Source organism: Marmota marmota, unplaced genomic scaffold (genome assembly GCF_001458135.2).
Source record: "Marmota marmota marmota unplaced genomic scaffold, marMar, whole genome shotgun sequence".
Classification (NCBI taxonomy): domain Eukaryota; kingdom Metazoa; phylum Chordata; class Mammalia; order Rodentia; family Sciuridae; genus Marmota; species Marmota marmota.
In genome coordinates, this window is record NW_026000240.1 from 3835727 (window position 1) to 3852190 (window position 16464).

The 16464-nt window shown below is 43.9% G+C and overlaps 1 protein-coding gene across 22 annotated transcripts in view; it reads right to left on the reverse strand.

Annotated features, from left to right (window-relative positions):
• The window catches only part of Kalrn (kalirin RhoGEF kinase), a 577550-nt gene that overhangs the window by 43200 nt on the left and 517886 nt on the right, over window positions 1–16464 (reverse strand). For 11 of the 22 annotated variants that reach the window (XM_048794031.1, XM_048794029.1, XM_048794026.1 and 8 more), the window contains 9 exons: window positions 16245–16314; window positions 15847–15933; window positions 14967–15059; window positions 14163–14213; window positions 13294–13371; window positions 8367–8552; window positions 7834–8005; window positions 3239–3477; window positions 1008–1264 (listed from right to left, as the gene is read on the reverse strand). In XM_048794031.1, the coding sequence (XP_048649988.1) occupies window positions 1008–1264; window positions 3239–3477; window positions 7834–8005; window positions 8367–8552; window positions 13294–13371; window positions 14163–14213; window positions 14967–15059; window positions 15847–15933; window positions 16245–16314 (1233 nt within the window). Of the gene's footprint in view, window positions 1–195; window positions 1265–3238; window positions 3478–7833; window positions 8006–8366; window positions 8553–13293; window positions 13372–14162; window positions 14214–14966; window positions 15060–15846; window positions 15934–16244; window positions 16315–16464 lie in introns of those variants that run through there. The other 11 variants (XM_048794036.1, XM_048794037.1, XM_048794050.1 and 8 more) reach the window with 4 other exon arrangements.

The following is a 16464-nucleotide window of genomic DNA, read 5'->3' on the forward strand; positions in this document are numbered from 1 at the left end:
GCTGTTTTGAAGGGAAGGCTACGGTCATAGCTTTAGTGATAATGACACTTTTTATGTAGAAAAAAAACTGCCAATGCATTCAACCAACTCCTGAAATATAGAAAAGGAAAGAAAAAAAAAGGAGAATCATTTGCACATATAAGAGTTCAAGAATAATGAGATGGGGGAAAAAGGGTCAACTAGTCTTTAACCTCATTAAAACATGCTCATGGTGAAAATTTATTTTACATATTTAAAATAGTACATTTAAAATTATTAGTTACATTACAGGTACAATGATGAACATTGTGACTCTCCATCGTATTGCACAACCTGACTTCATCCATATGGGTTTCTTTAAATAGTGCAAAATATTTTATACAGGAATGTGTTCGGAAGGGTTTTCGCAACGAAAATAAGGAAAGAAATATCTTACAAATTACCATGAACATATATTAAAGTGACAGGGGAGGGGGGGAAATTTTTTAAAAAGTTACAATCTGTACAGAGGAATTGCCACAGACAACCAAAAAGTTCCCTCTCTCCTGGGAGAAGCAGCGGGCTCTGACCTACTCAGGTCTGGCATTTGTGCTAAGGTCATTTTTTGGTGTCAATCAAAAAATATATATATATATCTCAGTAACTTCATACAATATAAATAGAAGTCCAGTCCAGTGAGTCCCGTGTTGGGTCAAATGTAGCAACGGAAGGCATGCCTTTTGTCACCTAGGGTTTCAGTAGGGTTCTTGTCTTAATGAGTGGGTGGGGGAGAGGGAAAAAAAAACCAGAAAATTATAAACAAAAAGCAAAGAAACACCACAACCACCACCAACAGATAAACCAGAACAATCCGGCCTGGATGCCTCACGCTGCGGGAGGTGCCAGCACTCAACCCTTGGTTCCAGTGGCACCATCGAGGATAAGCAGCAGTAATTCCCTACTGTGTGTTTGCATTTTTGTGCTCTTTTGTTTTTGAATTTTTTTTAATCCACATACTCCTTTCCCGGGGAAGCCAACGAGGCACTTACTTGATGCTCCCGTCACTATTTTCTGCTGCTGCTGTGGCTTTGGTGAGGGGCGCCAGGATGCTGCCGGGGACCCAGCCCTCAGCTGCGGGGGAATGGTCGCTGGCAGGCTGGTACACCAGGCACATGTTCTGCTGGTTGACGGCGAGGACCTGGACCACCTCACCTTGGCTCACACAGATTTCATTCTCCTTCAGTGCATAGTAATCTTTGATCACGGCCATAGATGAGGTCCCGTTGCAGCCACCCAAGTCATTCTGCTAAAAGCCAAGAATGAAAAGGACACAAACACAAGGAGTGGTTCAGATGTGCTTGCTCTGCACCCTACTGTATGGCTAAGGCCAAGCCATCAGCAGGCAGAACATTCCTTCAGTAATAATATACTCATAAACATGTTCCACATTTCATAGGATAGTAAAGCAAAGGGTGAACAGGTATAAATACTGCCAGCCCTAGACCAAGCAAAGGTGTAAAATACCCTCAACCTGAAAGCCCCTTCCTAGTATGCAACCTTCCTGATGATGTTCTCTTGCTAATGGCAGGAAGAACCTGGCACTAGCCCAGGGACACATAAGTACCTGAGCATAGCACGGTCAGAGCAAAGCTCAGGTCAGGGGTCACCATCCTCCTCTGTGTAAAGAATACAGATGCTTTTGCTACTACATTTTTTTTTTTTCCTTTTGAAAAAACATCAACTGACCTTGCTCTACATTCTGAGCCTCCTTGAGACAGGAGTTAAGAATACACTTTTGCCCCATTTGAAGGCAATGCCATGACCTACCTTGGCCCAATTCCTTGTGGGAACAAAATGCCTCACCTCCTGCCCTCATTAACAGGGAAGGTGCTGCCTATTCCACCTTTTCACTTGAGTCTCCACTAGGGCTGCTGCTTCTTGATAGACCTGTACCTCTCTAGGAGGCCCTGCGCCTCTTACAGCATGCTGGGAACCAGAAACTCTTCAATATGGTTGACCAAATGCCAAGCTGACTTCCATTGATTCACAAGGGCTGTATCTTTATAAGGGACAAAGTCATTTCCAGGTGATATGATGAAATAGGTTGGTACAGTCAATATGAACAAAATTGAACTTGGACATTAAGAATTAATTTTAACAAGAGGAATATCAATTAACAATTTTGGGAAAAATAAAATGACACATTCAGACTATGTAGGTAATCAATGTAGGCTGCCCTATTCGCAGACTCATTGAGCTCTAGGGAAAACGGAGGCCTGACAAACAAACTTGCTGAGGTTTTAAAGCAAGTGTGTTTCAGAATGTGGAATATAAACCAGATCACTTGATTCCTAACCTAGTGATTTCCCCATTTCTCTCTTGTTCCTACTACTTTTTTAAGGGTCAAACCAGCTGTGTAGACTAGTTCTATGGTTAGGTCTACAATTATCCTCAAGTAATATCTGAAGCATGGATTGTGGAGACTGGCTTCTCCGTTCACACATTCATGATCAACTTCTGCTTGCCACATCAGCCACTGGGTGGTGAAGAACTGTGAACTTGCTTCCCTAGGTGCTCAAGACAGGCCATCATTAGAAAGGGCTGGCTCCTCAATTCCAGAAAACCAAAGGCCAAATATGCTCTCTGATATGTGCATGCTAACACATGATGGGTGGGGGTGGGGGAAGGGAAGAACAGAAGTTCAGTGGATTAGACAAAGGGGAATGAAAGAAAGTGAGGGAGGATGGGAAGAGGAAAGACAGAATGAATCAGACATATGAATATGCCACAGTGAAACTCCTCATCATGTACAACCACAAGAATGGGATTCTAGTTAGAATAAGTTATGCTCTGTGTATGTATAATATGTCAAAATATACTCTATTGTCATGTGTATCTAAAAAAAATTTAAAAAAAGAAAGAGGAAATATAGGGCTGTCTGCAGATGGCACACACTGGAGTCGTGGCTTTTAGATTACGCATAACCACAACTACTCTATTTGATAAAATTCACCCATTTTCATGCTTACCATCACAATAATCCTTTGTATGTATGAAGTTTTTGTAGCTGATAATAGCCCTTTATCACAGAGTGTCTGAGTCAGAGGGAACTGGTCTAACTCAATTTATAGGAGAAGAGAGGAAAATAATTGAGACTAGACTGTATTAAGTGGAGTGTTCCTGCTAAAATAATTAGCATAAAAAGATGCTGTTTCCTAAAGTGGCCTCTGAGGCTGTGCTTGCAGGGTGGTGAAGGCAGGAGTGAAGAGCTGGCACTTACCTTGCTGGCCTCGAACTTGTCCCCAGACTGGTGGTAGTCAAACCCTGGACTGCCATTGGAGGTAGATATCTTCAGGGGTGGCAGAGGCGGGTTGTAGGTGGAGCCCTTTGGGGGCTTCTCTGAGCCCACGGGGACAGAGGAGTAGGGCCTGGGGCTGGCTTGAGGAACTCTAGCAGGCTGGGACCGCATCACAGCTGTGCTCCTTTCTTTCCGCTGATACTCAATGGGCGACTGTAGTGCTGCAAGGTAAGGGCAGCTGGTCATCCTAAGCTTTGGGAATCCCATGAGGATCTGGAGGCTTACCAGGTACTGGGCTTTGTGCTAGACAGAGTGTGGATATGTGAGGAAGTTACCACCTTTGTTTTTACAGAACTGTGAGAACCAGGGCACCTTCCTAAATAAGGAAAATAAAAAAACAAAATGGCAGCACATTCTAGGTGCCAAGTGTGCAAAGGGAGGGGAGGAGAGCAGGCTCTGTGGGACGTGCTTGCAGGTGTGTATGTCTGGGGATAGGGGATTGGGAATAAAGAGCTTCGGGAGAGGGCTGGCTATCCCTCTGATATTTAGATTCTGCAGGAAGGAAGCAAATGAGAGGTCTTCAAGGAACAGGCTTCAAGGCTTCAAGGAACACCTGGAGTCAGATGTCCCAGGAGCTGAAGCCCTTGGGTTTCCATGGAGAAGAAGATTCAGACAAGCAAGGGAGGTTGAGGGTGATGAAGTGGATGATCTAGAAAGCCAGGACTCTTAGGCTGGACTTAATTCTGCAGATCACGAAAAGTGACTGGATTAAACGAACTTTAAGGGGTTGGATTGTGGCTCAGGTAAAGCACTTGCCTAGAATGTGTGAGGACCTGGGTTTGATCATCAGCAGCACATATAAATAAATAAAATAAAGGTATTGTGTCCACCTACAATTTAAAAATATTTTAAAAAGTGAACTTTAAAGTTGTAAATTCAGATTCTATCTCAGGAGACACATTTTATGAACATCAACTTTGTAGCAGTTGGCAGAGGAGTTGAAGAGGAAGAGACAAAAGGCTTCCTGTCTAATTCAGAAGCTAGGAGACAGTAACCAGCAAGAGGCCAGAGGGTCTAGCGGGAGCAGGGTTGTGTGAATATAAAGCAGAGATGAGACTGACGGGCTAGGTGAGATCAGCAAGCAGGAAAGGAAGATGGCTCAGGTTGGAGACTGAGAAAATGGTAGTCATTGCAACTCAGAAGACAGGAGAACAAGCTAACTTGAAGAGAAAGACATGAGCTTTGTTTTACTGAGTTTAAGATAATCAAATTCCCAGGATTGATCACTAAAGAGGTACAGCCAGGCAAATGCCATCCAGGTAGAATGCTGGATGACTTCAAGGACTGGCCTGATGACATTGTTTTGGTCAGTAATCAGTGTGACAGCTATTTAAATGGGTTAACAGCAGGAACCCTGAGAACTTTCAGTTGTAAAGGTATTTCCACAGTGACAGGTCTGCATAGGATTCAACATAGGGCCAAACTCTTTTCTATTTGAGGTCTTAGCAGGAAAAGATGGGTTGAGATGCTTGTGTGTGTCTCTGTAAATAAAAGCCTGGCCCTGGGCCATCACCACAGCCTTGTCTCTCGAGTGTGGCCAAGTAGGCAACAGGATTGCAGAGCTCAGACTTGTGCCTGGGGAATCTTCTATGGGCATTAAATGTTTAGGTAACAATAATCTGTTAGTAATCAAATCTAATCCATGACTCAATACCTAGCATGTGAAATTGGGTTACTACCTGGTTATCTGCAATGATTGTGCTAAAGCATTCGAAAAGAAGTATGCCTTCTTAAGTTAGCTACATAGAAGCCTTACCTTCTTCTTCTTTTTTTTTAAAATTTTTTTAGTTGTTGATGGACATTTATTTTATTTATTATATGTGGTGCTGAGAATCGATCCCAGTGCCTCACACATGCTAGGCAAGCGCTCTACCACTGAGCTATAACCCCAGCCCCAAAGCCCTACCTTCTTTTACCAGCCTCAATTTGCATCATTTAGGTCTTAGGATCAGAAAAACTGTATCTCTGATAGGTTCACAGGTTCAGTGCCTTATGCCATAGTCTGTTTCTTTCTTTGCTTTGCTTGCTAGGGAGCTCACAGATAAATGTAAGTCCTTCCACTAGTAACTACATTGCAGTCTTGTGGTTAAGAGCCTAATTTGAAATCTTGTAGTTCTAGGTTCACGTTTTCTATCATCTAGTGTTTTGTGATTTTGGATAAGTTTCTTAACTTCTCTGAGTCTACCTTTTGTCACCTGAAAAAGAGTAGGATGATAATACTTATCTTTCCATGTTGATGTAAGGATAAAATGTGAAAAAAAAAAAACAACAGGTAAAATTGCTTAATATAGTGCCTGATGTACAGTAAGGACTCAATATATGAGAGTGATTATTGTCACTTAAACAATTTCTGGCTTCAAATCTTTGTCCTACTTTATTTTTCTATGGTCTTAAGTTGATGAACTTAAAATCCTCATTCCAGCTTAGAATCAGAGATTACTAATCAGTAGGATGCAATTTAAATGGATATATTTTGTATATTTATATGTCTTGACATTAAATTGTTCTATCAATAAAAACATTAATCCAAAATTGTAAATACAGAAATTTTAAGCTAAATACAACTTTTGCTACTATCCCTCAGGGGGCAATTTTAGATTTTTTTTAGAATGGAAAAGAGCCCTAGAGAGTCTAGTTTTTTTTACCAACCTTTTGTATAGCTGGAGGGCAGAGGGCATGCCCCCCCCCCCAATCTTTGTAAATATGTAGTTGCTTTGACTACTCATATTCTATCTTAAAAAGTATGTCATCCTGCTATATAATCTCTATTTTTTTTAAAAATAAAAACATTGTGTTTACTCCTTTACCATGGAGAAAACTGACACTTTAGGGCAGTGGGCCATGCTTCCTTGTAGCCAGTACTGATGGCCCACCTCAGCTCACCCCAGCATGGGTAGAGTAGATCTAGCCCCAAACTGTCCTTTTATTTTTTTTCTTTTTTATTCTTTATTTACATATATGTTTTTTGGTCATCATTGGACTTTTATTTTGTTTATTTATATGTGATGCTGAGAATCGAATCCAGGGCCTCACACATGCTAGGCAAGCACTCTACCACTGAGCCACCACCCTAGCCCCAAACTCTCCTTCTCAAAAAGCAAGTCAACTGAGGCCCAGAGATACATCGTGCCTTGCCCAAGTCCTCAACTAGGATGTCATCTCTTATCTTTCTCCACAGCATTCAGTTCCATGCTAGACACCCAGAAAATGCTATGTTGTATCATTTGAAAGTCTAGATCTAGTACTGACAAGCAGAGGTGACAGGCCCAAGGGTTGGCCCATGTGTGAGTGTACATGTGTATGTACATGTATGAGTACACCTACCATCTAGTACCAGCCTGAGTATAGGCAAGTGATATATGCAGAGGTGGACCTGTGGATATGTGTGCATGTGTGTGCGAGTGTGTAGATATAAACACATAGCTTGTGATATAGATGTCAGCACTGTACTGGGAAGAAAGGATGGGACACCTAGGGCTGGTCTTGTATGTATTTGAATGTGTGCATACAAGTCTGAGTACATATGGCCGTGGAGTCAAGTCTCAGGGCAGGCAAGAAGGGGTGATATATCTGGAGGAGGTCCTGTGTGCATATGTGTGTGTGTGTGTGTGTGTGTGTGTGTACATATCCAGACAGATATATTTGCTGACTCTCCAGATTTACTTTGCTACTGGTTCCATTTTGCCTTCAACTTCAGGCTCCATTTCTGTTGGAGAGACTTCTGAGCTCACCAATTCAGCAGATCAGCACTAGTGTAAAAATGTATGCTTCCTTCATATGTCAAGCACAATGTGAAGAAATCCCAGCAGGGCAAAAATAAAGAAACAGAAGAAGGTAGGGACTCTCCTTCATTCCACTTGTTAGGGGATTCCTGGAGGGTCATAGAGAGCTACATTCTCTGCATAATCAATTTGTTGGGGGTATTTTGGAAATTTAGAGGTAGTGATCACTTCTCAATTGACAGGGGCAAGGTCAGTTAGGAGGGTGGCTTATCTGGGCTCTTGCTGTGCTGGGAACAGAGAAGGGATTTGAACTGATCTGCCAAATTCTGTTATCTCTACAAAACCCTAGTGAGGGGTTGGGGATGTAGTTTAGTGATAGAGCACAAAAAATTTAAAAATAGGAAAAAAAAATAGCCTGAGAGAGTACCAGTCATTAGCCACCAAGTGTGAAAACACACATCACTGACAGCCAGCCCCCATGAGACAGGATGTCCCCATCTCAGAATTTTTCTAAAATTATTACCAGCTGGTAGTGGTGGCCAAAAAGCATGCATGGTATGTCCTAGAAGAGAAGATCCCTTCTGTTGGAAAGATGGACCTTCTTTCTCACACCCAATCTGCTCCATTTGTGAATTCAGGTTCAAAAGAATTTTAAAGTGTTTCTGAAAAGTAAACAGTTGGAGTCCATATAAAATGTGTTCTGAGCTCATAACTCTCCAAGAGCTTAGACCCAAGGAAGGTAAGAGGTGTGGGGTTCCCTGAAAAGGCCCTGCAGGAAGCAGGTGTGGCACATACCATTTAAGAAGTCTCGCTGTGTTTCTAAGACTTGATTGATGTCCTGCACCCAGGCCTGCTGGATGTCCGAGTTGGCAGCTTGCAGAATGACCCTTTCTGAAGTCTCCCTGTTCATGAGGGCGAATTTGCAGGGGTCATTGTCCACGTTTTCCTCCAGGACCAAATAATTCATCTGGAAAAAACAAGTTGATCCTTTTCATATTGAAGTTGTACAAAACAGGTACCTATCACTGGACCTCAAAGTTCTTTTATCTCAGGAGAAGTTTCCAAAATTTGCCTTGGATTTAATAGGAAATACTCTGCTTTTTGCCTTTGAGGGTGGGGGGAACATGCAGGATCTTGCTGGAGACCAGCTGGGGGCCTGTCACTGTTTCCCATGGGTGATCACTGTTTTTCCTTCAGCCTTCTTGCTGGAAGGCTATTAGGCTGAGAGGTCCTTGAGGCTCTGGGTCCTCACCACTCCAGGGCCTCATCTGAGGGACATAGCTCCAAGAACTTGGCTCTTCCTTTCTGTATGCCTGCTGGCCCCTCACCTTGATGCTCTTTTTGAACATGTAGCCTGGTGTAAGGGAGCCCTTCCTGAGCAATTCGCTGAAGATGACAATCTGCTCGAAGAGGAATACACGCCTCTCTTTGGTCCGGGACTGCATGCCGGCGTCCAGCTCAATCACATAGAATGTGTCCTGCTGCAGCAGCTTGCCCTGGGCGGTCAGGGTGCCCTGATGGAGACAGAAGCCAGAAGCCAGTGAGAAGCGAGGCGGACACAGCCCTTTTGGGCCACATGATGTTCCCTTCTGGGAACATGGAAAACAGACGGGCACTAAAAGCCTTGGGAGTCTAGTAAGACACTGAGTTGGGACCCACCCACTGGGACAGATTGAGGCCACTATTCTATTCATACAGGGCCCATGAGGGAAAGGATAAAAGGGTAACAGAACCATTAAAAAATAGCTCCCAGGAAATGCCAGAGAAAGGTAGAACTATTAGCTAAAAAGGAATGGGAATTATCCTGGCCCCTTCATGTTTTTTATTAAAAAGGAGAATAAGCCTGGAGCAGTGGCGCATGCCATAATCCAGCAGTTTGGGAGGCTGATGCAGGAAGATCATGAGTTCAAAGCCAGCCTCAGCAAAAGTGAGGTACTAAGCAACTCAGTCAGACCCTATCTCTAAATAAAATATAAAATAGGGCTGGGGATGTGGCTCAGTGGGTGAGTGCCCCTGAGTTCAATCCCTGGTACTCTCCCCACACCCCCCAAAATAAGAGACTAAAAGGTAAGCAACACTTGGAACTAGAAGTGGCCTTTCTGTCCTTGCAGCTCTGACAACAGTGCCTGCTTCCCCTGTGGCATGGGCCAAGCACCTGGGGCACTCTGTAGCCAGGAACTTGGAACCAACCTGTGGCCAAGAAATGTGAGGCAGGCAGGCCTCAAGTAATCTGACTAGCCAGGACCCTCTCTCCTTCCTCGATTGTTTAGGATGGGGAGAGTCTGAAGTTTAAGTGTCCTGCTAAGGTCAACAGGTGAAGTTGGGTTACCATACATATAGGCTCTACATCATATGGGAGATATTTCTCTGGGTCCTGTGATTCTTTGTCAAATGTCTCCAGCTAAGAGGCTACAAGCTACATAGCTGAAGAGGTACAGTATATTCGGCTTGTTAGCTTCTAATGTGATTTTCAAAGACATTGTCAAAGGGAATATGCCCAACCCAGCAAGTTGCACAGAGGCTATCAGAAAGCCTGCACAAAAAGACCCTGGCATCTGAGACAGAGGTCAGAAGCCCTCCTCTGCACCGTGCTCTTTCTCAGGTGACGACTTTTACCCTTTAGTGCAAATGTGGGCCATTTTCTGCACTTGGTGCCTTATTCCAAACATGACCTGGCACAGGGGTCATTTTTTCTTTTGTGTGCCTGAGAAATGCCTGCCCTCTGCTTGGCTTCTCACTGCCAAGGTCGACAGCCAAACAGGCTTATCTCTACCCTGGTCCAAAGTTAATATTAAGCCAGTGACCAGCTGGCCAGGAAAGCTCTAAAAGCTCTATTAATATTACACAAGAACTGATCTTGTGATAGAGGCAGCCAATGCTAAAGAGAAAGCCAGAGATTGGAGAGGGAGGGAATTAGAAGAGGGGGGCTCCGGCTTCTCCCCATGGATTCAGGGAAGAGACATACATTCATTGTCTTTCTCAATTAGCTGAAGGAAAGCAAAGCAGATTCTCTGCAGCTTGATGAAAACAGGTCAGTGCTGCTTGATTTCAAAGAGAAAAGAACTGCATGCTCCTCTGTGTGGGCTTACGTGGACACACACACACATGCACCCTGAAGGCTCACTTGGGTCGGATGGCACAATCAGATGCCATTCTTCCAGAGACCCAGAGAAAGGCCAGTCAGACTCTTGTTCAGAAAACACAGGGGCTTCAAGATCCAAGAGCAAAAGGGATTACTTGGTTCATCCAGAATAGCCTCACACTTGGCATAATGCCAAGGGAGAAAGTATAAAAGTCCCTCCAGTATGACCAAAGAGGAGCCACACACACACTCAAAGAGCGTATTTCTGCTGAGTAACTCTGCTTAAGCTAACAGGTCAGGTTTGCCTTGGAGACCCTCCACCTAGTTCCTATCACAAACAAACATGGAAACCAGACAAGGACACACAGGATAAGGAAGACAAGACAATTTGGCTCAAGAATGTCATGAGCCCAACTTATTCACCCAAACCTGAAATATAGCACCTCCTGATTAACTTATACCACTGGTTTACCTGTACCATTTAATCTATTCTGATTTAGCTGGGGAGTGGGGGATGGGGAGGGGGGTCATTTACTAATTATCTCAGCTTCAAAGAATCCATTTTCTTCAAAAAGGAATAATGAAATCATAGATGGCAGGATTTACTGGGAAACAGGATTAGAAACCCCACATCTTTTTCCAGGGGGATCAGTAACTACTAGGTACCAGTTAATAACTGTTGGTTATAATTTTATCATATTAATATTCAAAACATGTTTAATTTATGAGATTTGGACATCAACTTTTAATAGTTATTTATGAAGTATAAATTAGGAAAGTCAATTTGTCTTCAAATGTTCACTGTTAAGGGCTGAACTGTGTCTCCCTTTGCCCCCAATTCATATTTTGGAGTTCTGACCCCCAGGACCTCTGAATATGACCTTATAGGGACATGGGGGTCTTTTTTGTGGGGGAGGGGACCAGGGATTGAACTCAGGGGCACTCAACCACTGAGCCACAACCCAAGTCTTATTTTGTATTTCATTTAGAGACAGGGTCTCACTGAGTTGCTTAGTGCCTTGCTTTTGCTGAGGCTGGCTTTGAACTTGTGATCTTCCTGTTTAGGCTCCTGAGCCGCTGGGATTACAAGTGTGCCCCTCCATACCTGGCTGGAAATGGAGTCTTTATAGAGATAATAAAGTTAAAGTGAGGTCATCAGTCTGAGTTTTAATAGAATATGACAGATATCTTTATAAAAAAGAGAAATGTGGACACAGAAACGCATCGACAGGATGTGAAGACACAGGGAGAATGTCACTGAGCATGACATCAGCCTCAACAAGCCAAGGAGAGGGGCCTGAAACAGATTCTTCCCTCATGGTGCTCCGAAGGAAACATCTCTGAGTACACCCTGATTTCAAACTTCCAGCCAGTTACTGATCCCCTATCATAAACAAACATGGAAACCAGACAAGGACACACAGGATAAGGAAGACAAGACAATTTGGCTCAAGAATGTCATGAGCCCAACTTATTCACCCAAACCTGAAATATAGCACCTCCTGATTAACTTATACCACTGGTTTACCTGTACCATTTAATCTATTCTGATTTAGCTGGGGAGTGGGGGATGGGGAGGGGGGTCATTTACTAATTATCTCAGCTTCAAAGAATCCATTTTCTTCAAAAAGGAATAATGAAATCATAGATGGCAGGATTTACTGGGAAACAGGATTAGAAACCCCACATCTTTTTCCAGGGGGATCAGTAACTACTAGGTACCAGTTAATAACTGTTGGTTATAATTTTATCATATTAATATTCAAAACATGTTTAATTTATGAGATTTGGACATCAACTTTTAATAGTTATTTATGAAGTATAAATTAGGAAAGTCAATTTGTCTTCAAATGTTCACTGTTAAGGGCTGAACTGTGTCTCCCTTTGCCCCCAATTCATATTTTGGAGTTCTGACCCCCAGGACCTCTGAATATGACCTTATAGGGACATGGGGGTCTTTTTTGTGGGGGAGGGGACCAGGGATTGAACTCAGGGGCACTCAACCACTGAGCCACAACCCAAGTCTTATTTTGTATTTCATTTAGAGACAGGGTCTCACTGAGTTGCTTAGTGCCTTGCTTTTGCTGAGGCTGGCTTTGAACTTGTGATCTTCCTGTTTAGGCTCCTGAGCCGCTGGGATTACAAGTGTGCCCCTCCATACCTGGCTGGAAATGGAGTCTTTATAGAGATAATAAAGTTAAAGTGAGGTCATCAGTCTGAGTTTTAATAGAATATGACAGATATCTTTATAAAAAAGAGAAATGTGGACACAGAAACGCATCGACAGGATGTGAAGACACAGGGAGAATGTCACTGAGCATGACATCAGCCTCAACAAGCCAAGGAGAGGGGCCTGAAACAGATTCTTCCCTCATGGTGCTCCGAAGGAAACATCTCTGAGTACACCCTGATTTCAAACTTCCAGCCAGTTACTGATCCCCTATCATAAACAAACATGGAAACCAGACAAGGACACACAGGATAAGGAAGACAAGACAATTTGGCTCAAGAATGTCATGAGCCCAACTTATTCACCCAAACCTGAAATACAGGTTTGGGTGAATAAGTTCCAGCCTCTAGAACTGTGGATATAAATTTCTATTGTTTAAGTCACCCAATTTGTGGTACTTTCTTTTGGCAGCCCTAGCAAACCTGTGTGTTCAGTTATCCTTGGGACATCTGGCTTTGTTCCTTAAGACATGGTTCTTCTCTTCAAAGTCCAGAAATGTGTCCTGAGAGGTTTTAGAATTAGAAATGTTCACTGATCTAAAAATTCACTCACTACATAGATCTGTTCAACAGAAACCACCCTCTTTAAAAAAAAAACAAAGACTGTTCATTTTCCCACTTAGGATCTATGCCCATCACATATCCTGCTATCCAGCTGTCTCTCATAGTCTCAGTCAGGAAGGAAGAGGGAAGAGGTCATTGCCAGCTTTAATTATAAAGAACTTTGGGTTTTTCTAAATTCATTGGAATTCTGACTCCAGTTTGGCCAAGAGCTCTATTTCTGCCCTATCACTGGACTTCCTAAATAGATGCATCTTCCAGGCCTGGAAACCAGGAGTCTAGGCAGAGACGGCAGGACACGGGGCTTCAAAGGGAAGAGGCCTCAGTACTCGGCAGGACTCCCACCCAGAGGAGAGAGGGCTGGAAGCATTCCAAGGGCTCACCTCAAAGCCCTGCAGGCGTCCCAGATTCATCATGTCATTGCAGCGTTTGGGAACAAGGCACATTAACTCCACAGCTTTCTGCGGGAAAGAACACCGGTCACTCAGGAGAGAGAACAGCCTTTAGACAGGAAGCTCATGCAATTCAGGGCTAGAAGACAGAGACCTTGCCTTTTGTTAGTGCCTTTATTTTAGGAAAGCATGTGGTCCTTGCTGCCCACTCTCAGAGGACCATGGGGCTCTGTTTAGATGGGGCTCCATGTCAGTCACCCATGTTGGGGCATCATTACCTTGTCCATTCTTATCCCATCTCCCTGCTTTTCCCTCCTCATCTTTTCTTTCTTCTTTCTGTTGCTTCCTGATAGCCCAAGTAACAGCTTTGCCTGGCTTGGGAAACACTGAGGTTTTGACCTAAAATAGCCTGCCCAGAAAGGCTATAACCTCTCTGGCTTAAAATAATCCCAATGGTGACACAAAGAACTTCACCTAGAGAGTAGTCCTTGGAATGGAGGTGGGGGACTGAAAGTGGAATATTGGAGTCAAATACTACTTGGATTTGTGGATAAAGTTACATATTGGATTTGCAATTTTGCCCACTCTCTGGAGGATGCTAAAGGTGTCAAAAACCACCCTTCCCTAATACAGATCTCTTGCAGCCACAAAGAGAGCAGCAGTAGGCTAAGTGCTAGGCTGGCCCAGGACAGAATTCTTGAATTCTAGAAAACAACACTTTGCACATTAACTAGCCATTTTTCATGCTGCTAAGAGTGAGAGGAGTTGGCCTGGACCCTTGGTTTTCCTGAGACAATCTTTTCCCTTTAGGGCCTAATGCAGTCCCTAAGAACAGAAAGCATTATAAGCAGAAAACTCACCTCGATATCTGAACACTCCAAGCCAGCCTTCTCACTGTATCTCAGGAAGTCCTAGCAAGGAGGGGAAGCAGGGAGGAGTGCAGGGAGGGGTACAATTCGTTAGTAAAATAGTCAGAGAGCTATAAAAAAACTTATTGTAAAAATGCAATAACATTCTAAGGAGTTTCTTTCTAGGCAGAGGTGACAATGGTCTGCAGTAGCTGAGAAATGAAATTATGAGTCATGCTAGATGTAATGACATAAAGAAGACCCCCCCCCCAGGACATTCAACATTTCAAAGCTAGGGGAGATGGGAAGGGAAGAAGGAAGGGAGGAAAGTAAAGGGGATAATGACAGGACAGGATGAGAGGAAGGGAAGTCCAGACTTTTCCAGTTAGTCTCAAATTCCATAAGAGAAAAAAATCAAGTCAAACTATTATTTAAAATAAAATATGATCAAGTTTTAGGTATTACTCATCTAAGGTCTTTAGGGCTTTGCCCTTCCTTTCTTTTTGCACTCATATTCCACTCTGATTTTATGTCATTATTTGTTAGTTTTGAAAGGTATTAAGTCAGTGAAAAAAAGTGAACTGGAAAAAAAAATCAAGTAACCATCAGTTTTAAGGGTAGAAGCAAGAGCTATGCAAATTATCTGGGGGCAGAGCTTACAGAGTAATATAGTAGAGGAAAGAAAAGTCTGCACCTCCAAAGCCCATGCCTGCCCATGCAGTTCACTGTCCCTTCACAGTGTGAAGGAGATAGAGCCACTGGCTGTAGCCTAAGGAGATGCTCTTCCAGCCCTGGCCTGGGCTCCCAGCATCTTACCTTGAGGAGCAGCTGGTATTTTGTTATTCTCTGAATGGGCTTGATAAGGAAGTCGCTAAGCGTCAGCCGTTGATTTAGCTCCTGCTTTACCTCCTGAAACACAAGGGAGCTATGTTAGAAAGAAAGGAATCCAAGAGCTGAGTGTTCTGGGTCAGGGTTCCGAGGCATGGATCACCCGTCCTCATGTTTCCCAATAAAGTTCAAGCATCTTCAAGTGAGGAAAAAGGTAGAATTGCCTATACATCCGCTTGTTTGTTAAAAACACTACAACATCACACAGGCTACCATAGCCTTCTTGCCTGGCTACGGTGCTTTCATGGCAAGCACTGTCACACCTGGTCCTCTCGTAAGTCTTGGGAGACAAGCTGAAACAGGTTCTCTCATCTCTCCATAGCAGAGTCAGGCAAGAAGAGCTGCCCCAAGGACACAGTGACCCATACAGCTGAGCCCTGATCTCTGAGAGAAGGTGCTGCCTCTCTACCAACAAAGTCAATCCATCCAGGCTTAAACCTCTGGGAACAGAAACCAAGGCTATGAAGTGACTGCAAACCCCTCAACCAAGGAGAGGCCTCAGCAAGCAGCCCAGGGGGTCGTGCAGAAGAATGTGGGCACAGTTTGCTCTGGGGTCACTGGGGAAGGATCAGAGCTTCCAATCAGTCTCTGTTTCAGAATCATTCTGCTAACGGAAGTTCCTCCCGCAGTCCACAGCTGGGGCCAACTCAGCTCCTTGGAAGCAAAGATGCTCAGGGGAACTAAAGTAAGCAGCTAATGGCTCTGTTGAGGCAGCGACTCCTGTGGGTGGACGATGGCTGGTGTTTCTGAATGTGGCTCTCTTGGCCTGAGTTTCCCCTTCCTGTTCAGCAAAGCCGGAGCAGCTCACCTCAAAGTAGGCGTCGTACTCAGCTACGATGTACTCCGAGCGCGGCTTATTCTGGCAGTACCACACGTAGATGTGCAGCTTCCGCTCCTGACAAAGCACAGGGAAAGACGGGGAATGCGCCAGTCAGGTATCTTGTGCCTTGTGCTCGCTCTCTGAGTGCTGAGCTATTCTACACATGGAGGTGGGAACAGGGGTGACCCACACTTGGAGGAACACTGAGGCAGTTAGGAAATGTAGTGGGCTGGACCCCACTTCCACATGGCCAAGATGGTTTAAGAAAAAAAAAACAACAACACAAAACAACCTCAGAGAGGGGAAAGAAGAAAAGTGAATCCAGGAAGAGTGGAAGAAAGAAGGAATTTTAAAGTGAATGGGGAGGAGACCAGTGTGTCACTCACATGTTTAATAAAGAGCTGGGCCAGTCTGTCTTGCTCTTGGATACATTTTTCCAGTTCAGCCAGGAAAAAACTAAAAGGGGAAAGAGTATGAAAGGAGGAAGTCACACTGCTTGGAACTTCATTACCTCTCAATGGGAGATAAATGACAGGAGATTCCCTTCAAACTCTGTCTTTTACATCTGATGCAAGAAAAGGATTCCAGAGTCCAGGATTTCCCAGG